Genomic DNA, 22,144 nt, shown 5'->3' with positions numbered 1-22,144 from the left:
ATCATTGTTAAAACTTAGTGATGGGGGAGTCAGTTATATTATTTCTTCTAGGTATGTTTGACAATTACAAAAAATTTTTAAGTTTTAAAAATGTACATTAAAGATACTAAGAGAGTACCTTTAGTTGCTTGTTAATTCTTCTAGTATTAATGTGAGTGACAGACCTGGTTTACAGAGTACTGTTTTATTTGACACCTCCAGTTTAGTTTTCCCCACAGTACATTTTTTGAACAACCTAAGTTTTAGAATGTCTGTTTAGACAAAGTACTTTCTAACATTTAGTGCAAACTACTGTACTTTGTACCTTTTTCTTTCTCTTTTTTTTTTTTTTTTAGACAAGATCTCACTGTATCCCCCAGGCTGATCATGGCTTACTGCACCCTCAAGTGACCCTCCCACTCAGCCTTCTAAGTAGCTGGGACTACAGGCGCATACTACAGGCTAATTTTGTAAAAATGTTTCCTAGAGATGGGGCCTCACTATGTTGCCCAATCTGGTCTCAAACTAGAGGGCTCAAGCAGTCCTCTTACCCTGGCCTTCCAAAATGGTGGGATTACAGGATTGAACCATTGAGCCTGGCGTGTATTTTCAATTAAATTAAACACTTGGGAGTATAAAACCAATACTTTAAGACACATTTATTCATGAGAGAACTTGACCAGAAAAAAAACATTTATGATATTCCACGAACTGTCAGACATTTGGACTCAAAACACTTTTTCTTACAGGGTGGTTTGAAAGAGAAACATGTGAGTGGACTGAGAGAATGCCACCTTCACTATTGAAAATGAGACTGGTTTTATTTTAGTCCCATCTTCTCCACTACTACAAAATCGGCACCTTTCTCTTTTTTTTTTTGAGATGGAGTCTTGCTTTGATGCCCAGACTGGAATGCAATGGCGCGATCTTGGCTCACTGCAAGCTACGCCTCCCAGGTTCATGCCATTCTCCTGCTTCAGCCTCCCATGCGGCTGGGACTACAGGCGCCCACTACCACGCCTGGCAATTTTTTTTTTTTTTGTATTTTTAGTAGAGACGGGGTTTCACTGTGTTAGCCAAGATGGTCTCGATCTCCTGACCTCGTGATCTGCCTGCCTCGGCTTCCCAGAGTGCTGGGATTACAGGCGTGAGCCACCCTGCCCGGCCAGCACATTTCTAATTTCGGGACAAACAAGGCATTTTCAAGATCTTTTCTACCTATTCATTAGTTAAGATTAAATACCTCTCTGGTTCTGTGTGCTAAGCCCAAGATTTTGTTTTTTTTCATTTCAAATGTTAAAGTACTTGATGTTACACTTTTGTGTCATTAAAGCCATACTATTAATATTTAAAGTCTTCAGTGGTTTAAAGGTTAACATAGAAGTTTTTTAGTTATATGCCTCTTGGGGTTTAAATGAAAATTCAGGTTAATTGGAAAAACTGTAAGGTTTGGGCACTTTTTTCCACTCTTGAGTTGACTGTATTTTATTACTCATTCACTGAATCAGATGCTTAAAGTTCTTTTTTTTTTTCCTTTGAGACAGAGTCTTGCTCTGTTGTCCAGGCTGGAGTGCAATAGCATGATCTCAGCTCACTGCAACCTCTGCCTCCCGGATTCAAGCGATTCTCCCGCCTCAGGCTCCCAAGTAGCTGGGATTACACCCACCCACCATCAGGCATGGCTAATTTTTGTATTTTTTAGAGATGGGGTTTCACCATGTTTGCCAGGCTGCTCTTGAAATCCTGACCTCAGGTGATCCTCCGACCTCAAGTGATCCTCCCACCTCAGCCTCCCAAAGTGCTGGGATTACAGGCGGGAGCCACTGCACCCAGCTCAGATGCTTAACGTTCTGAAGGCATTTTTTAAAATTTCTTTTCTTTTCATCTATAATTAGCCCTTTTGCTTTTAAAACTTATATATCCAGTCATGTCCTTAGCTTTTTCCCCAAAATATGAAGTAAGACAGTAACTTGTATTTATATACTTTTTTTCTTCAGGAATTAAATATTTGTTGTTAATGTACAGGATCTTCCTTTTTTCCATCATGGCTGAGTGGATTATCCCTTTACTGCAGAGATTGTCCTCTTCCCTCAGTTATATTTTCCTCCTCCTTCCCTAAGCCAGGCCAATTCTTATTAGTCCAGTACTATTTTTTTTAAAGGAAAAACAAAAGATGAAAATGAATACATAATGGGAGTCACTAGTTTTAGGGAAGAAAACCCAGGGGTTCTGATTTGCATTCAGTACTTGGACCTTTAAAGAACAGAACTTTTCAGAACCATGCACTGGACTTCTGAGCATATTGTCACTTTTTTTTTTTTTTTTTTTGCAGAAAGCCATTTCTGTAAAGACCTGTTTTATGTAGGCTAATGATCTTAATTTTGGGTGGTGGGATTATTTTAGTTTTAAATAGACTTTTTTTTTTTTTTTGAGACAGAGTCTCACTCTGTTACCCAGGCTGGAGGGCAGTGGCACCATCTTGGCTCACTGCAACCTCTGCCTCCCGGGTTCAAGCGATTCTCCTGCCTCAGCCTCCCGAGTAGCCCGGACTATAGGTGTGCACCATGCCTGGCTAATTGTTGTATTTTTGGTAGAGACAGGGTTTCACCATATTGGTCAGACTGGTCTTAAACTCCTGAGCTCATGATCCGCCCACCTGGGCCTCCCAAAGTGCTGGGATTACAGGCATGAGTCACTGCGCCCAGCCATAGACTATTTTTTATTTATTTATTTATTTTTTAATTTAATTTAATTTAATTTTATTTATTTTTTTGAGGCGGAGTCTCGCTCTGTCGCCCGGACTGGAGTGCAGTGGCCGGATCTCAGCTCACTGCAAGCTCCGCCTCCCGGGTTCACGCCATTCTCCTGCCTCAGCCTCCCGAGTAGCTGGGACTACAGGCGCCCGCCACTTCGCCCGGCTAGTTTTTGTATTTTTAGTAGAGATGGGGTTTCACCGTGTTAGCCAGGATGGTCTCGATCTCCTGACCTCGTGATCCGCCCGTCTCGGCCTCCCAAAGTGCTGGGATTACAGGCTTGAGCCACCGCGCCCGGCCCGCCATAGACTATTTTTTAAAATGGTTTTAGGTTTCCAGAAGAGCTGGAGAGATAGTACAGAGAGTTTGCATATACCCTGCACCTAGTTTCCTCTTATTAACATCTTACAATAGTATGGTACATTTGCCATAATTATTGAACCAGTACTCATGTGATTACTAACTAAAGTCTTCAATTTATTCAGATTATCTTAGCATTTATCTGATACCTTTTTCTGTTCCAGGATACCATATTACATTTAGTTTTTGTGTCACTTTAGGCTCCTCTTAGCTATAACTGGCAGTTTCTTTTTTTTTTTTTTTTTTTTTTTTTTGAGACGGAGTCTCGCTCTGTCGCTCAGGCTGGAGTGCAGTGGCCGGATCTCAGCTCACTGCAAGCTCCGCCTCCCGGGTTTTTTACACCATTCTCTCGCCTCAGCCTCCCGAGTAGCTGGGACTACAGGCGCCCGCCATCTCGCCCGGCTAATTTTTTGTATATTTTTAGTAGAGACGGGGTTTCACCGTGTTAGCCAGGATGGTCTCGATCTCCTGACCTCGTGATCCGCCCGTCTCGGCCTCCCAAAGTGCTGGGATTACAGGCTTGAGCCACCGCGCCCGGCCAACTGGCAGTTTCTTAACCTTATTTTTGATAACCTTGACAATTTTGATATTAACTTTCTAAAATACTATATAACCCTGAGAAATGAAGGAGAGCATAAGCAGAACTTGACCTTCACACTTCCTGACAGTCTCCCTAGAGTTTTCTGGTTAATTTAGCACTTAATTGAAAATACAATTCTAGGAGAAACTTTTCTCGGGGCAGATGCTAAATTCTGTACAAAGTGGTAAATTCTGTATGTTTGTTAATAGGAAAGCCTGGAATTTTCACAGGATTGGGAAACACGAAATAGGAAGTTTGTCTCATGTCCAAAGAAATACAAGGACTGAATAGACTGATCAGCACCACCTGTCCTCAGCCCTGCCCCCAAGTGGATTGGATTGTTTTAGTTGCTTGGTTGGGCTCTTCACTAACAGCTGTTTGCTGAATATTTTTAAATCACTCTGTTCTTTTAGAACACAAGCCTAATTTATCTGGCCTCTCAGTAACACTGTGATTACTGAGTTCTTGCCATTGCCTTCTGCTCAATCTTTTTCATTTTGAAAAAATTGAATAAAACCAAGTATCACAATTTTAGGATTGCAATTAGCATTTATTCCTGCATTCCATCTTGCTGAAGTTTCTACAGTGACTAAAACATTCTCATTTTTGGAAGTTAAGCACTACAAGGGATGCATAGAGCAAAAAATTCTCATACTGATGAGAAGGCCCTCCCTTGTCATTTCTTTTCCCACATTGCTCCAAACAGACTGTATAAAATATAATGTGTCTTTTTCAACAGGTACATTCGAGTGGCTATTTCCAAATGAGTTGTCCCCTTAAAGTTGTCAACTTGGGAGTTTTCGGTGAAAACTGCCTTTGCCAGTGTGCTCAGAATGTTACTTTTCGATTGCTGTTTTTATCTTTTGGCACAGTCTTTTGACTGCTCTCAGTCATGGTAAATTTTCATCTTTTTGGGGTTAATGACTTTCAGAATGATTCAAAAGTTACTCAACAAAGTAAGGAGAATAAAATGGCAGGATGAAGGAGGCTAATATCATTTTTTAGACACACCCCAGATGTGAAGTAATGGAATTTATTTTCTTCCATGACTGTAAGCTGTCCCTTACGGCTTTCCAAAAGAAGCATTCTGAAAGATATTTTGAATGGTGAGAACTTCAGTAGAGTGAGAGTATAGCCTCTCAAGATAAGGAGATGACTGAGTAGTCTGAAAGAGAAGATTCATATGTGCATTTTAGCTCATTCAAACAATCTCAGTGCTTGATGTCAACCTTCAGTGTGTCAGAATTTCCTGTAGAACTCAGTATATATACATATACAGATATACACACACACACATGCATAGATGCCTTAGACTTCAGTTTATTATTTATTGAGTCACAATCTCAGGAATTGGGGTCCAGGGTATATTTTGAATAGTTACACGAGAATGTTACTGAGAGCACCAGAAGTTCAGGACCATTACTTTCACTTAGATTTCCTAGAGTCTTTGAAGTATAGATTTGGCTGTTGTATGTACTGTGCTTTTTAAGTAGGAGAACATACTCTTTTCAGAGGCATGCATATTTATCTCAGAAACAAAAAGTTTTTTTTTTGTTTGTTTTTTTTGAGATAGAGTCTCGATCTGTTGCCCAGGCTAGAGTGCAGTGGTGCAATCTCGGCTCACTGCAAGCTCTGCTTCCCAGGTTCATGCCATTCTCCCGCCTCAGCCTCCTGAGTTGCTGGAACTACAGGTGCCTGCCACCAAGCCTGGCTAATTTCGGTTTTTGTATTTTTAGTGGAGATGAGGTTTCACCGTGTTAGCGAGGATGGTCTCGATCCCGTGACCTCATGATCCACCCGCCTCAGCCTCCCAAAGTGCTGGGACTACAGGCGTGAGCCACTGCGCCTGGCCACAAAAAGACGTTTTTATTTCCCTCAATCCAAAGGAATCTTGTTTTATTGAGCTGCTACATTAGACCATATGTACTTTTCCTGCATACCATCTTTCATATGCAATTTGTTTTATCAGTGTCTCCCACTAGAATGAAAACTGTATACAGGCAAGGACCATGTCTGTTTTGCTTATTAGAATGTCCCTAGGGGCCGGGCGTGGTGGCTCACGCCTGTAATCCCAGCACTTTGGGAGGCCGAGGCGGGCAGATCACGAGGTCAGGAGATCGAGACCATCCTGGCGAATACGGGGAAACCCCATCTCTACTAAAAATACAAAAAATTTAGCCGGGCGTGGTGGTGGGCGTCTGTAATCCCAGCTTCTAGGGAGGTTGAGGCAGGAGAATGGCGTGAACCTGGGAGGCGGCGGAGTTTGCAGTGAACGGAGATCGCACCACTGCACTCCAGCCTGGGCTACAGAGCGAGACTCCGTCTCAAAAAAAAAAAAAAAAAAAAAAAATGTCCCTAAGACAGTGCTTGGCCCATAGTAGGTGCTCAAGAATGAATGAATGTACCAGAAATAAATATGCAAGGCTTAATGGGCCATGATTTAAGGTAGCCCTGAACCTGAACTTGCCCTAATGATTTTGAATTACATTACTCTATATAGCAGCACATATTTATTGAGCTGTGACTTGGAGAACCAGAGTCAACTGACAGACAATCCCCGCTTTGCCATTTACTAGTACTAACCTTGAGATTGTCACTTAACCTCTTCTGTTGCTTCATTTGTAAGAAGAGATGGTTAATTGAAAAGATACCTGGAGTTCTTTTCATCTCTGAAAAATTCTGTGATAGTAAGAGCCTGGTATTATGTCATGGATAATAGGTGACTCCATGGATAATAGAAAGCCTCCTTATAAAAAGTAGGGAAGGTGCGGGGCGCGGTGGCCCACACCTGTAATCCCAGCACTTTGGGAGACCGGGCCGGGGGGATCACGAGGTCAAGAAATGGAGACCAACCTGAGCAACATTGTAAAACCCCATTTCTACTAAAAATACAAAAAGTAGCCTGGTGTCATGGTGCGTTCCTGTAATTCCATCTGCTTAAGAGGCTGAGGCAGGAGAATTGCTTGAACCTGAGAGGCAGAGGTTGCAGCGAGCCAAGATCTCACCATTGCACTCCAGCCTGGAGGACAGAGCAAGACTCCACCTCAAAAAAATCAAAAAGGATTTTAGTTATGGGACTCATTTTTAGTTGTTTAAATGTATAGTTCACCAATTGATTAGATGACTGGCAAATTTCAAGTAAACTCCCTAGTCTAGAACCTCATGCCTGAGGATAAGAATAAACATATTAACTCTAAGTATTTTCAGTAAGAATGGCGTTCTCTTTGTGAAGCCAGCTTCTTCCCTGATGTGGAAGAAGGAATATTTTTGTAGCTGTGAATTGGGCAACTTGTCCTACGTGGTAGGGTGTTTTATTGTGTCGACTAACTCGGAAAAAGAAGTTAGGAGAGCGTGGAGAGGAAAAATCAAAGGCTGTGGAATTTTTATCAGTGTTTAAATCCTCTTTACTTTTCACCCAGCACTTAGAACAAGAGAAACATGAATTGAGAAGACGATTTGAGAACCGAGAAGGGGAGTGGGAAGGCCGAGTGTCAGAGCTGGAGAGCGATGTGAAGCAGCTGCAGGATGAGTTGGAGAGGCAGCAGGTTCATCTGCGGGAAGCAGATCGAGAAAAAACACGGGCTGTCCAGGAACTGTCGGAACAAAACCAAAGGCTATTGGATCAGCTCAGCAGGGTGAGTCACAAATTAAGAATTTAAGATGTAAAATACTAAAAGTTGAAATAGGCCGGGCATGAAGGCTCATGCCCGTGACCCCAGCACTTTGGGAGGCCGAGGCGGGAGAAACACTTTAGACCAATTTGGGCAACATAAGGAAACCTCATCTCTACAAAAGTTTTTTAAAAAAATGGTGGCACCTGCCTGTGGTCCCAGCTACTTGGGAAGCTGAGGTGGGGGGATCGCTTGAGCCCAGGAGGTCAAGGCTGCAGTGAGCTGTGGTCAGTCATGCCACTGCCCTCCAGCCTGGGCGACAGAGTGAGAGCCTGTCTCGAAAAAAACAAAAAGTTGAAATAGAGCTTCTGTGTAATGTCAGTCATATAGATGATAAGACCAATTCTAATTTTGCATGCCTTTGTTTTTAACAAAGTTCAGTATTTCTATCTACAAGAACTTTGGTATTACTGAACTAGGGGTCAGGAGCCAAGATGCATGCTTGTGGTTAACACACTTCAACAATCACTTAACTTAGGAGTTTTCTCATTTTTAAAATGAAGGGGTTGTGCTTAATGACTTCTGACATTTTTATAGCTCTGAAAGTTCATGATTACTTTACCTACAGAAAGTCTATCACTGGCAAAATTATGTTTAGTTAAAATATTAAAAGGTACTGTCTTTATTTATTTATTTATTTATTTTTATTTTTTATTTTTTATTTTTTATTATACTTTAAGTTCTAGGGTACATGTGCATAACGTTTATATCATGTATAACTCCCCAATGCAATCCCTCCCTCCTCCCCCCTCCCCCTGATAGGCCCCAGTGTGTGATGTTCCCCTTCCCGAGTCCAAGTGATCTCATTGTTCAGTTCCCACCTATGAGTGAGAATACGCGGTGTTTGGTTTTCTCTTCTTGTGATAGTTTGCTAAGAATGATGGTTTCCAGCTGCATCCATGTCCCTACAAAGGACGCAAACTCATCCTTTTTGATGGCTGCATAGTATTCCATGGTGTATATGTGCCACATTTTCTTAATCCAGTCTGTCACAGATGGACATTTGGGTTGATTCCAAGTCTTTGCTATTGTGAATAGTGCCGCAATAAACATACGTGTGCATGTGTCTTTATAGCAGCATGATTTATAATCCTTTGGGTATATACCCAGTAGTGGGATGGCTGGGTCATATGGTACATCTAGTTCTAGATCCTTGAGGAATCGCCATACTGTTTTCCATAATGGTTGAACTAGTTTACAATCCCACCAACAGTGTAAAAGTGTTCCAATGAGAACAAAGATACAAAGGTACTGTCTTTAAACTTTTTAAGCTTAGGGAAAATTTCTAGAGCAATTGAGTTTTATTGATGTTGCATTTGTGAATGTACATTTTTTGTATTGTTTAAATATGAAAAGAAATGTGTATCTGTATTGAAGATTTGTTTTATTTCCACATTTAGTAAACATTCTTTATTTGTACCTTTCTAAGGTGGTGTCGTGAAAGTATTAACCAAAGTCAAGGCTGTAAAATAATTTCAAGGAAGGAGGTTGAGGCAAAATAGATGGAAATCTAATTTAAATATAGAACATACCTTTTAAACAAATGCAGGAATGTTATGAATACCCTGGTCTATAAATCCACCTATTTTAGAAAATTAAGACTTGGATTTACTATTGTACCTCAGCCCTTCTTGTATATTGAAAATAAAACAACCAACTCTTCAGTTACCAGAGAAAAAAGAACTTCTCTGATATCATCCCTCAGCGCTGATGTTCTCATGGGAGCAGTGCCGTGTCTGCATGGGTAGTGTTTGGTGCTTTGGTCTTAGGGAAAGTGTAAATAGGGCAGCATTTCATAAATTCCTGGATCTTCCACTAATTTGATGGGTGATGCTATATGAAGTTATTTCACTAGTTTGTGTTGTAGTTGCTTCCTGTAGTTATTCTGAGGCCAGTGAAAAAGCATGTCTCACAAGAATATGGGAAGTAAATGCCACCAGTAGGGAAGGGAGGAGAAGAAGGAAAGGTAGAGGAGAGGGAGAAAGAAGGAAAATGATGCTTAGTAACTAGGAAAATAGTTGCAGGGAAATACCAGAATGTTTGTGAGAGGTGAGGATTCAGGCAATAGATAGAGCTAAAGATCTTGCCTGCAGGTTTCCCATCTGGAGAATCCAGTCACCGTTTACTTGTTTGAGAAGTAGGAGTTGGACAGTTCAGGAAGTCACTTCACAGAGCCAGCTCAGTAACAGGATTTCTGATTCAGTTCTAAAACCCTTTTTCAGCAACTGGGAACGGAATCTCTATCCTTGTAAAAATGTTTATGTTTTTGACTATTTTCTTTCATTATTCATAAAAGATTCAACCAGAGAGGCCTGGCTAGACTGATTTATTTGTTCAAAAACATTTTTTTTTTTTTTTTTTTTTTTTTTGAGGCGGAGTCTCGCTCTGTCGCCCGGACTGGAGTGCAGTGGCCGGATCTCAGCTCACTGCAAGCTCCGCCTCCCGGGTTCACGCCATTCTCCTGCCTCAGCCTCCCGAGTAGCTGGGACTACAGGCGCCCGCCACTTCGCCCGGCTAGTTTTTGTATTTTTAGTAGAGATGGGGTTTCACCGTGTTAGCCAGTATGGTCTCGATCTCCTGACCTCATGATCCGCCCGTCTCGGCCTCCCAAAGTGCTGGGATTACAGGCTTGAGCCACCGCGCCCGGCCCAAAAACATTTAATACATACTTTGAGTGTTTCTTATGGAGACTTATAGAATGAATGCCACAAACCACAAAAATTAAAGGGGAATTTAAGATTTCTTCGGGGCTAAGTTCATGTTACAAAATAACATGAGCTAAAGCAGACTCAGCCCTGTGAAAGACAGGTGACCAAGAGAGATGAAGGGAAAAAGCAGATCTCAGCGTGACATAGCAAAAGCTCATGGAGCTTCGAATCTGACTCTGGTACTCATTAACGGGGTGACTTTGTGCCTCAGTTTCCTTTTCTTTAAAATGGGTGTAAAAAATTTGTGCCTCATACAAGTACTGTTGAAATGAAAAATGAGATAATGTGTTTATGTTAAACAGCATATGAAGGTAAGGATTTGTTTCAGTGTTGTTGGTTATTTTACTAAAGCAGTGTCTTTATAATTTGTTCACTTTGCCTAATGTTTTTTTAGAAAATCCTGATAAGCTGCTCCTAAAAGAATGTAGGAGATTCACATTTCTACTAAATCTAGATTTTTGTTATTCTCTCTGGCCTTGAATATGGGCCCTTGTTGAGTTTTATAGCTTTTTCCCTTTTTTCAAGCAGGACCAGCCCCTGGGGTTTCCATCAGCAGCAAGTTTAGATAGCGTTTTATTAACTGAGTATCCAGGAACTAGAGGAGTTAAATATTTTGAAGCGAATTAAGATTCTCCTAGGACAACGTAATCAACAGAGGTAGTAGAAGGCTATACTTTTCTTGTAGTGTTTATAGTGTGTTTTTATAAATATGAAATGTATAATGTCTAAAATGTAGTACAGTATTTCTTTGATACCTTCATCCAGAGTTTACATACATCTCATTGGCTTCGTTGGCCTCCAAGGCTGCTCTTCTCTTTATTAATAACAGCTTTATTGGCCGGGCGCAGTGGCTCAAGCCTGTAATCCCAGCACTTTGGGAGGCCAAGACGGGTGGATCACGAGGTCAGGAGATCGAGACCATCCTGGTCTACACGGTGAAACCCCGTCTCTACTAAAAAATACAAAAAACTAGCCGGGCGAGGTGGCGGGCGCCTGTAGTCCCAGCTACTCGGGAGGCTGAGGCAGGAGAATGGCGTAAACCCGGGAGGCAGAGCTTGCAGTGAGCCGAGATTGTGCCACTGCACTCCAGCCTGGGCGACAGAGCTAGACTCCGTCTCAAAAAAAAAAAAAAAAAAAAACAGCTTTATTGAGATATAATTCACATACCATAGAGTTTACCCTTTCAAAGGGTACAATTTGGGACTTAGCACAGTGGCTCATGTCTATAATCCCAGCACTTCAGGAGGTTGAGGCAGGAGGATCACTTGAGGCCAGGAGCTTGAGACTAGCCTGAACTATACAGTAAGACCCTGTCTCTACAAAAAAAAAATGTTTAATTCTCCATGTGTAGTGGTGCGTGCCTGTCTGTAGTCCTAGCTGATTGCCTGAGCTTGGGAATTTGAAGCTGCAATGAGCTATGATCACACCACACTGTACTGCAGCCTGAGTGACAGAGTGAGACCTTGTCTCTTAAAAAAAAACTTTTAAAAGCATATAATTAGATAGTTTTTAGTTATTTACAGAGCTGTACCACCATCACCATTATCTAATTAGAGAACATGTCACCCTCCCCAAAAGAAACCCTGTACCCATAGCAGTCACTCATTTCTCCTAACCTTATAAGGACGCCAGCCATATTGCATTAGACCCACCCTAATGACCTCATTTTAATTTGATTACCTATGTAAAGACCCTGTCTCTAAATAAGGTCACATTCTGAGGTACTGGGGTTTGAACTTCAGTATATGGATAGGAGAAGGGGAACATAATTCAACCCATAAGAAATGTGTTGGGGTTTTCTTACCAACAGATGCAACTTTTGGATCTTAATCAGTGCTGTCTGTGGGAGGTGTTCACAGTAGTGTCAATTTTCTTGGGGATTCCATACACTTAATAACATATTTACATACCAAAGATACATAAGCCTTTGGCCATATGACTGAGAGCTGCCATGGTTCATGGGAAGATACTTAGAACCCTTAATTTTATTCTTTAAGAAAGTCCCAATCCACCTCTCTCATTACCCTCCTCTAATGACTAACCTGCATTCTATTCCTTAGAGTAAAATATGAAAGCCTTTATTATTCTTTTAGATCTTCTTTAATTCAACATTCAGCAAATATTTATTGGTCAAGGCATTGGGAATACAGTGGAGAACACAAGTCCTCTGTTTTACGAAGCTAGTAGGAGAAGATGTATAAATAACTGAACAATCCACAAGATGCAGATTGCATTAGGTAGTATGAAGGGTGATTTGATGGAGACTGACTAGAAAGCAGGGAGCTTTTTCTACCTTAGAAAGAGCCGGTAGGGGGCAGGGCATGGTGGCTCACGCCTGTAATCCTAGCACTTTGAGAGGCCAAGGTGGGCGGATCACCTGAGGTCAGGCGTTCGAGACCAGCCTGGCCAACATGGTGAAACCCTGTCTCTTAAAAATACACAAATTAGTCAGGCATGGTATCGTGAGCCTGTAATCCCCAGCTACCCGGGAGTCTGAGGCAGGAGAATCGCTGGAACCTGGGAGGCCAAGGCTGCAGTGAGCCGAGATTGCTCCTCTGCACTTCAGCCTGGGCAACAGAGCAAGACCACATCTTAAAAAAACAAAAAAAAAAGTCGGTAGGGAAGGCTTCTGTGGGGAGACAGTATCTGAGATGAGACCCCACGGGTGAGGAGCCAGCTGTGGAAGAGCCAAGGGAACAGCATTCTTTGATGAATACTGTTAGATTGTAAAACTCTATGAGAACAGGGACTCCATCTGTCTTGTTTATTGTTATAAACAGGTATCTAGCAGAGTGGGCATTCAATAAAAGATGGTTGGGTTTTGTGGTTGTTGTTAAATGATTATCTAAAATACCCAATAAGGAACTGTCAAGAATACACTACCCCTCCATGTACTCTGTAGAAGTGCACTCCTGACTTTCACACTCAGTCTTAGGCTGTGTGTATGCTGTTTGAAAACCAGTTGTCAAAGATGCCATGGATGTCAGTGCTTTGACAGGCAACCCATAGCTAATGGTGACTCAGTTGCCTAGAGACCTAATATTATTATCATAGATACTCCTGGAATTGCATAAAAAGCCAGTCTTCAATGAATTGAGAAGTGTGACTACATATGAGAATGGACAGAGCTTTTGTGCATTGATTTAAAGTCTGCAGGTCCTTTTGCATTGCACTGTGCTTCTCCATGGTCTGCAGGTTGGTCAGTTACAGAGAGACTGGTTCTGTAGTTCTCTGACTCTGCTGATGGGTATGGAAATGAGCCTTTCAGCTTTTACAAAAAATTCTTGTCTCATGGGATGACTGGCCATTATTTGTGTTTAGGTGTCATTATGGCTTTCCTGTCCTTCCTGGGAGCGTACACTGGACAAAAGAATTCCCTGTCTCCAACTCTGTGTCATCTCATCTGTTCTCATGCTCCAAATGGTCTGTAGTTTGGAGAAGGAGGGAGCCAGAGGTTCTCTTTTGGAAAGCTGAATGGTGATTGCTTCTGAGCAGAGCCTCATGTAGGATATATGATTGCTCACTGTGCAGCCCTGATGACTTCTTCAAGAGTGAAACTCTTGAGAATTCACCTTGAAATAATTATTTTTTTCTTTTATTATTTATTTAGGTATTGTGTTATATCCTTTTTGCATTTGTTTTCCCAGAGCCCCCTCCATTTATCCCTTTCCTCTCATCACAGTGCTACAAGTGTCTCTAACAAACCTCTCCCCAATTTCTCACATCCAGAATTGGGGTCATGTGCCTTGTCACTATGGCTTCGGGTATTACTACCTAATACCCAAAAGAAGAAGCTGTATTGGTAGCAGTGTATAAAAGGGGCTGTTTCAAAGGCCGAATGAAACCAAGATGGGTTTCTACTATAGAATCACTGAGATAGGGAGGGTGATAAAGAGCATTCAACAGGAAGTTAGGCCTAGGTCCAAGGCCAGGAGAATCCAAAGCCTGTACTTTAAACTAGAAGGGATTAGACCAAGAGATACCTGGAGAAATGGTCTAAAGATTGGTGAAGGAGAGACTGAAATAAAGAAACAAAGATCGATTATAGTTAGGTGAAGCCAGGAAGTTTGAAATCTATGTTTATGAAAGATTGGCTCCCAATGGGGTGTTCTTTTTATGAACTTTGATTTATCTGGCTAGGATAGGGTCGGCTTCTTAAGGAACTTGGCTTTACTGAATATTCCTTAGCAGATATTCAGAAATTCTAGTTTTGCCTCTATCCTAAGTTTAAGTTTTATAGATTTGTTTGTTTGTTTGTTTTCGAGACGGATTTTCACTCTTGTTGCCCAGGCTGGAGTGCAATGGCACGATCTCAGCTCACTGCAGCCTCAGCCTCCCGGGTTCAAGGGATTCTCCTGTCTCAGCCTCCTGAGTAGCTGGCATTACAGGCGCCCACCACTACATCCGGCTAATTTTTGGTATTTTTAGTAGAAATGGGATTTCACCATGTTGGCCAGGCTAGTCTCAAACTCCTGACCTCAGGTCATCTGCCCACCTTGGCCTCAAAAAGTGCTGGGATTACAAGCATGAGCCACCATACCCAGCCTATAGATTTTTAAATTTAAAAAATGTTTATTGTGTTTTCTGATGGCAAAAAGAATTCATGTTCACTGGGAAATAATATTGAGACAATAGTGAAATGTTCAGTGTAAACAGTGAAAATCTCCCATGATCCTCTTCCGAATAAAATACTAGCCACGGTTTGGTGTTAGTTTTTTTTTTTTTTGTATTTTTTCATATGTGATACACACACACACGTTGTACATAACTTTTCTACTCATTTTGCTTTCTTTTTGTTTGTTTTTGAGACAGAGTCTTGCTCTGTCTTCCAGAGTGCAGTAGCTGGGGTGTAGTGGCACAATCTCGGCTCACTGCAACCTCCGCCTCCTGGGTTTAAATGATTCTTGTGTCTCAGCCTCCCAAGTAGCTGGGATTACAGGCGAGTGCCACCATGCCTGGCTGATTTCTGTGTTTTTAGTAGAGATGGGATTTTGCCATGTTGGCAGACTGGTCTCAAACTCCTGGCTTCAAGAGGTAATCCGCCCGCCTTGGCCTCCCAAAGTACTGGCATTACATGTGTGAGCCACCACGCCCAGCTGTTTTTGCTTTCATTTTAAACAAAATGGTTTAAAAAATTTTTTTTTCACTTACTATATCTTGGACTTTTTTTTTTAAAGCATTTAAAATGGTTGTATATAGTATTCCATATAGCACATATGGAGGTACCATGGCTAATGTAACAGCTGTGTTATTGATGGGCATATGTGTTGGTTATAGTGATTTAGTGTTAGAAACACTGCTGCAGTGAACATCCTTATTCATATATTTTTGCACTCTTAACATTTTTCTAGGATAGATTGCTACAAACAGGATGGCTAGGTCAAAGGGTATGTACATTTAAAGTTTTATTAGACACTATCATCGCTCTGAGAATGTTTTTATAGTCTGTACTCTCCTCATATCTACCTTCATCAAGAGTGCAAAACCTGTCATTCTGTATGCATACGTAGTACAACTATAAAGAAAACTGAGGTAATTATCATCACAAAAGTCAAGATAATGGTTACCTGGGGAATGGTGTGTTTGAGAGGGAGGACACCTGTCATCATGGAATGGTGCCTGGAGAGGAGGCTTCTGGAAAGCTGGCAGTGTTCTGTTTCTTGACCTTGGTGGGAATTATGTGGGTGTTTGCTTTATAATTATTTGTTAAGCAAGATATATTTGTTTTATGTATTTATCTTTATATATGTTATATTTCACAATTTTAAAAATCATTAATTCATTTCAACAAATACTTATAATGTGCACCTACTATATGTGAAGTCACTGTTCTGAGTAACAGTGATACTACAGTGAACAAGGTGAATTCCCTGTCTGAAAATAATGCAGGAGGTTGACAGTGAAGAAGGAAATATGTAAACAGACAAATCAGCTAGTGATAGTACTATGAATAAAATAAAACCAGGAAAGGAGAAGAAAGTGGTAGCTGTAGAGACAACTCAATATTTGATAGGATTCTCAGGAAGGAACCTTTGGGGAGGTGAAGTTTGAGCAGGATAAAAAGGAGCAAAAGAGTATTCCCGGCAAAAAAAACATGTAAAAGCCTAGGAACAGTGAAAAGAAGGTTGCTATGACTGGGGTGTGGTCAGCTTGGGAAGGGTTAGGAGATCAGATCAGAGAGGTAATCAGCAGCCAGATTTCCATAGGACCTTGGCCAGCTACCAGGGGTTTTATTCAGTGTGCTGGGAAGCCAGTGATATGTTTTTGGCAGGGGAGCATCATGACCTGATTGATAACAACTTTTAAAAGGTTACTCTAGTTACTCTAGGAGGATGGATTATTGGACTGAGGGTGGAGGGATACAGATAGATGAAGAAGTGACTCCCCAGGTAGAATTGATAGTAGTTTTGATTATGGAAGTGTTGAAACAGTTTAGGTTGGATATATGTTTCGAAGGTAGAACCAACAAGACTTACTAATGGAATAAATGGTTGTGGGAAGGAAGATTAAAGAAAAAATAATCAAACGTGACTCCTAGGTTTTTGTCTTGAGCTGCTGGAGGAATAGTGACATCATTAACTTGAGAGACCAAAGGCTAGAGGAAGGAAAGAGGGATAGGTTGGAATTTAAAGTCAAATAATTCATCTTAGACTGTGTGAATAATTAAGGTTGAGATGCCCTTTACATATCCATATTAGTTTCACATAAGTAGAACAAATGAGAATTCTGTTGTATTGAGGTGAAATACTGAGTTAAATTTCTGTAGCCTTCTGAGGTCTCTCAGGACCTGAGACTCTGTTCTAGTACCTTTTGTGAGGTTGTCACCAAGAATTTCCTCATTCATAGTGACAGAAGCTTAATTCAGACAGGAGTGTCCCCCACCCACCCCACGTACACACACTCAGCTCCTAGAAGAACCACCTTCTGAGTTCATGTCTGTGAGGTGAGATGTGTAGGAGGAAGTTAATGCAAACAGGTGCTTTTTCTGTTTCCTGCCTGTTTGGAGCTGTTGTCCTCAGTCAGCCTCTAATGCCTTATCCACACACAAAGAATACAGTTTGCATACTAGCTGAAACTAATCTTCTCTGAAAAGACTAATTTTCCTCTGAAGGGTAAACAGATCTTTGTTCTTTAAACAGCTCATTTTGGATTAGCAATTCTGCGTCTGGTACACTTCTTGAAGCAAATTTCTCCCAGGTTCCTTTCTTGAAGTTAAAGACAGTGTCCACAAGTGTCATCGCCACTCTGTCTCTGTTGAGTGATGCAGAACCATTTTTGTTTCTAGGACACTTTACAGTGAGCAACAGCTGTGCATCAGAAGTTTTAATTGCTGAATGGGCTTTTGTTTCTTTTGAGGTGGGGGCTGTATTGTTTGTTTTTTTCTTAAAAGTCTGCTTCGTTTACAGAAGCTGGCGATTTTTAGTCATCCTATTCTTGAAAGAGGTTATGAAAACAAGATAATTTCTCAACCAAATAACAGCAATTTAAATTTCCAAAGGATGTTCTCATATGTGACCTCTTCTGATCCCATTCCCGCCTATGATGGAAGTCAAGATAATTACTCTTTCTTTTTTCTTTCTTTCTTTCTTTTTTTTTTTTGAGACAGGGTCTCACACTGTTGTCCAGGCTGGAGCGCAGCAGCACCGTCGTGGCTCACTGTAGCCTTGACCTCCTGGGCTCAGGTGATTCTCCCACGTCAGCCTCCCAGGTGGCTGGGACTACGGCTGTACGCCACCACACACACACACACACACACACAAAATTAGCTTGGCTAATTTTTTATAGTTTTTGTAGAGATGACTTTCACCATGCTGCCCGGGCTGGTCTTGAACTCCTGGGCTCAAGTGATCCGCCTGCCTCGACCTCCCAAAAGGCTGGGATTATAGGTGTGAGCCACTGTGCCCAGCCAATAATTAGTCTTTATTTGGCAGATAAGGAAACTGAGGGTCAGACAGAAGTTTGGTGACACTTGCTCAAGGCCTTGCAAAGGTTACATGTTAACCACTGGCTTGAGGATTGGCTTTTTGTACATTTTCCAGGATGGGTAGTCAATCAGATATAAAAACCACTTCGTATGTATTTCTATCTCATTGATTTGGTTGATTTTTTGGTTGATATTTGCTGGGTGGCATTGTTTTGGATGCCTTTTACATCACTAGGTAAAATGAATCCAAAGGTTTGGAATTCAGTTTTAGCAATGTTTGTTATATTCAGGATGTACTAGTAGGATTAAAAATGGTATGTTGAGAGGACCACTTCAGCTAAAACAGAAAAGGGCCTTTTACATAGGAACTCTCTTCTGTGAAGACAGATTTTTCAGCATTTCCAGATTGTACTGTTGCTAATTAGTAGGTTAAACACATTAGGGTGGTAATTGCTTATTCTTCTAGCATAGGGGTTTTTTTTTTTTTTTTTTTGGTAGATTCTTGGTATTGATTAGTTGAGCTTGTTCTTTTTTTTTTTTTTTTTTGAGATGGAGTCTTGCTCCTCTGTTGCCAGGCTGGAGTGCAGTGGTGCAATCTCGGCTCACTGAAACCTCCACCTCTTGGGTCCAGGTAATTCTCGTGCCTCAGCCTCCTGAGTAGCTGGAATTACAAGCACAAGCCATCATACCCAGCTAATTTTTGTTTTTTTTTTTTTGTTTTTTTTTCGAGACGAAGTCTCGCTCTATCGCCCAGGCTGGAGTGCAGTGGCCGTATCTCAGCTCACTGCAAGCTCCGCCTCCCAGGTTTACGCCATTCTCCTGCCTCAGCCTCCCGAGTAGCTGGGACTACAGGTGCCTGCCACCTCGTCCGGCTAGCTTTTTGTATTTTTTTTTTTTTTAGTAGAGACGGGGTTTCACCGTGTTAGCCTCGATCTCCTGACCTCGTGATCCACCCGTCTCGGCCTCCCAAAGTGCTGGAATTACAGGCTTGAGCCACCGTGCCCGGCCTAATTTTTGTATTTTTAGTAGAGATGGGGTTTCACCATGTTGGCCAGGATGGTCTCGATCTTCTGACTTCGTGATCCACCCTCCTCGGCCTCCCAGAGTGCTGGGATTATAGGCATGAGCCACTGCGCCCGGCTGAGCCTGTTCTTAGTTGTTTACCAAGAGCCATACCTTATTCAAGAGTCTTCAGGTTGGTTGTATGGGCTACAAGTATCTAGTTCTGGTTTTCTTTTTCAAAAGAGGAACGCCTAAAGTTCTAGTATATTGGGCCTAAATTTTGGAGGTTGTAAGGCCCAAGATTCGGATTAATTACTGTAGGGGTAGATCTTTTTAATGCTTCTAGATTTGGCTTAATGTGGCAGTCATTCTTTCTTTTTACCTTGAAATCTGGATTCACTTAATCCCTGTAGACAGCCTGGTATATTGCGTAGGAGAGATAAAAACAGAGTTTAATGAGCTATCCTTGCCTGATGTGAGGTGGGGCCCCCAAATTTTGTCCTTGACAAATGGTAGGAAGGTTGCAGATGGTAGGAAGGTTGGAGTTGACAGGCAGACAAAAAGTTGGCGGCATACTCTACACTCTTTTGTTCCTTACGCTGGTTAGCCCATAGTTCTGGTTCCTAAGTATTCTTGCTTTGAAAAACAAAATATCTGTATCCAGTGAATGAACCGTCAACAGAAAAGCAAGTAATGTTTTGACACTGATAGCATCTTCTCCATTTCTCTTCATTGGCGTCTGGGCCAATAGTCCAGTGCTATTATATGTGTTTTAGAGCTAAAAGAGAATTTCTGGTTTATCTGGACCAGTGGTTTGTGAAATGTTTGCTCTTCAGGGATTCTGCAAATTTAAATGTGTTTCTAAAATTTGTAACACTCCAAACAACCATTACCAAAAGAGTCATCATGGACCCTCTTGAGATAGATGTTATATAGAACACACGCAAGACCACCAGTGCCTCAGCCTGTGCTGCCAGCTTTACCTGAATGTGTGGAGATGCCAGCCTGCAGCCTCCATGCCACTTCTATTAACTAAAGAGTATTATGCAGTTGTAAGGTGGACTGAGTAAAACTGGTTGCATTTGTAACTGCTTCACTGGGTGAATAAAACAATTTGTTTTTAATATTTAAAATCAACTAAATTCATAAATACATCAATACTGAGTAAGATTGCCACCATCATCCTTGTCCTCCAATTTCAAATTATTTTGAAAAGGTCTAATTGTTCTTGAGTTTATAAATTTTATACATTTACATTTATAAAATACTTAATAAAAGATTATCTGTTCTGTTTATCTGTTCTGTTTATTGAGGCTTCATATAAGATTTCATATGGAAAAGGGCTGTGGGTGCCAACAGAAAAATCCCATATAATTTGGAAAACCATTGGTGTAAATCAGCTTTTCTCAAACTATATTCTGAGGAGCCATAGGTCTCTAAGAGGTGCCTCAGGGAATAGATGCAAGGAAGAGCTGAAGGAGTGGTTAATCTGGTGGATTCCTGTCCCCTTCCCCGTTTTCACCTCAACCTGAGCATTTTAATGTTTTATGTATTGAAGTTCTGTTTAATATTTTATTTGAGGGAAAAAGTGGTTTTTTAATCTGTGTTTATGGAAAAATGATTTGCAGTCACTAATCTACAACTAATTAAGGAAGCTGAGCCCCAGGGAAGTTAAGTGATTTGCCCAAGTCTGCGGTCTCAGTCCTCTGCTGCTTCCAGTGGGGCTGCTACTGACTCAACAAGTAAAATAAGCCATCTCTTTGGTGATAAATGGTATTATACTGATTAAGAAAAAAGGGTGTGGTATTCATTATTTGTGGAAGACTAACCCTAGTTACAGTTTTATTCATTAATACTGAAGTTGTTGTGACAGATCAATCACCAAATAGCCTAACCAGAGTTAAAAGCTGGTATTCATGAATGGTCAGTGGCTCGCAATTCAGGCAGTGATTCAGTTCTCCTCCAGCCATCTTCCATCTTGTGACTCGACTGTTTTCAACAGGTGATTTCTAAGGTCCTAGCAGAAGGAAAAGAACCTGGAAGATTTCTGTGGGCCATGCCTGGAAATATTGCCTGTTTTTTCTGCTGATTTGCTGGTCAGAGCTCAGTCACATGGCCATACTCAGTTACAAGAAAACCTGGGAAATGTAGACCAGCTTTGTGCCCAGGGAGGAGAAGAAATGGGTTGGTGAACAACTAGCCAGTGTCAGCCATAATGGAGTCAGTAGAAAGAGTCCTGGACTCTCCTTTTCTGAGCTTCAATTTTCTGAAGCGATCAGAGTGGCTGATTGCTAAGATCCTTCCAATTCTAACTAGGTAGAATTCCAAGGCAGTTATAAGTAACAGTATCACCTTTTTTTGGTACACATTCACCATTCTATCCCAAATAGAGAGGCTGTTTGGTCTTTTTGTACTCAAGTAATATCTTTGATAATCACAGAGTTGGGTAAATTCCTTTGAAGTTATAACTTGATCCAGAATCCCCAAAATAAAGAAAGTTGGTATCTTTTTCAGGGATTGCCTTAGGGTGGGATAGACCCTTTCATGGTTATATTAGGTAGAATAACATTAACTGTTAGAATACATAAACCCTAAGCTCTCAATGGCTTTACATAATAGAGGTTTTTTTCTCATTCCCATAAAGTCCAATTAGCATTTCTGTTTAAACATGAGGAAAAATAGCATTGTGTTTTAATGGAACAAATTGGCCTGGAAAACAGAAGACCTAGGTTCTAGCCCATGTTCTGTCACTATTCTGTCACAAGGTCATTATTCTGACCTTGAATAAATCCTCACTCTGGGTTTCAGTTTATCAGTAAAATACAGAGACTGAACGAGATGATTCCTTCACTCTCTAAATGTCCACATGTACATATGCGATCTCTGTTGGAAAGAAAATTATTAGGGAGATGTTCTCACGTGATGTGGTATATCATGTCTGGTAGTTTTGTAATGCTGCCTTCTTTGCATGCAGAACATATTCATCCTTCTCTGGGACTGGGGGCGGCTTCTCCTCTCACCCAAATTTACTCCTCTGTGTAATGAGAAATAGAGAGAGGTTGAGATGATTGGTGCCACAACAAAATGTATTTTCCATTCCAGTCATGACACATAAGGTACTTTCCCTGCACACGACTGACGGTGTGGGGAGTGAGGAGGTGTTTATG

At 41.2% G+C, this 22,144-nt stretch overlaps 1 protein-coding gene across 6 annotated transcripts in view; it reads left to right on the top strand.

The window, feature by feature from the left end:
• Nucleotides 1–22,144, top strand: part of BICDL1 (BICD family like cargo adaptor 1) — a 114,016-nt gene that overhangs the window by 3,916 nt on the left and 87,956 nt on the right. For all 6 annotated transcript variants that reach the window (XR_004439547.1, XR_004439546.1, XM_033220406.1 and 3 more), the window contains exon 2: nucleotides 7,092–7,307. Coding sequence is in view for 4 of the 6 variants with exons in the window: in XM_033220406.1 (XP_033076297.1) it covers nucleotides 7,092–7,307 (216 nt within the window). In the remaining 2 variants the exon portion in view is untranslated. The remainder of the gene's footprint in view (nucleotides 1–7,091; nucleotides 7,308–22,144) is intronic.

The sequence above is a fragment of the Trachypithecus francoisi genome, unplaced genomic scaffold (genome assembly GCF_009764315.1).
Source record: "Trachypithecus francoisi isolate TF-2019V2 unplaced genomic scaffold, Tfra_2.0 Lachesis_group11, whole genome shotgun sequence".
In the NCBI taxonomy this organism is placed as follows: domain Eukaryota; kingdom Metazoa; phylum Chordata; class Mammalia; order Primates; family Cercopithecidae; genus Trachypithecus; species Trachypithecus francoisi.
The sequence above is the reverse complement of the archived record's forward strand: the minus strand, read 5'-3'. Positions and strand labels throughout refer to the sequence as shown.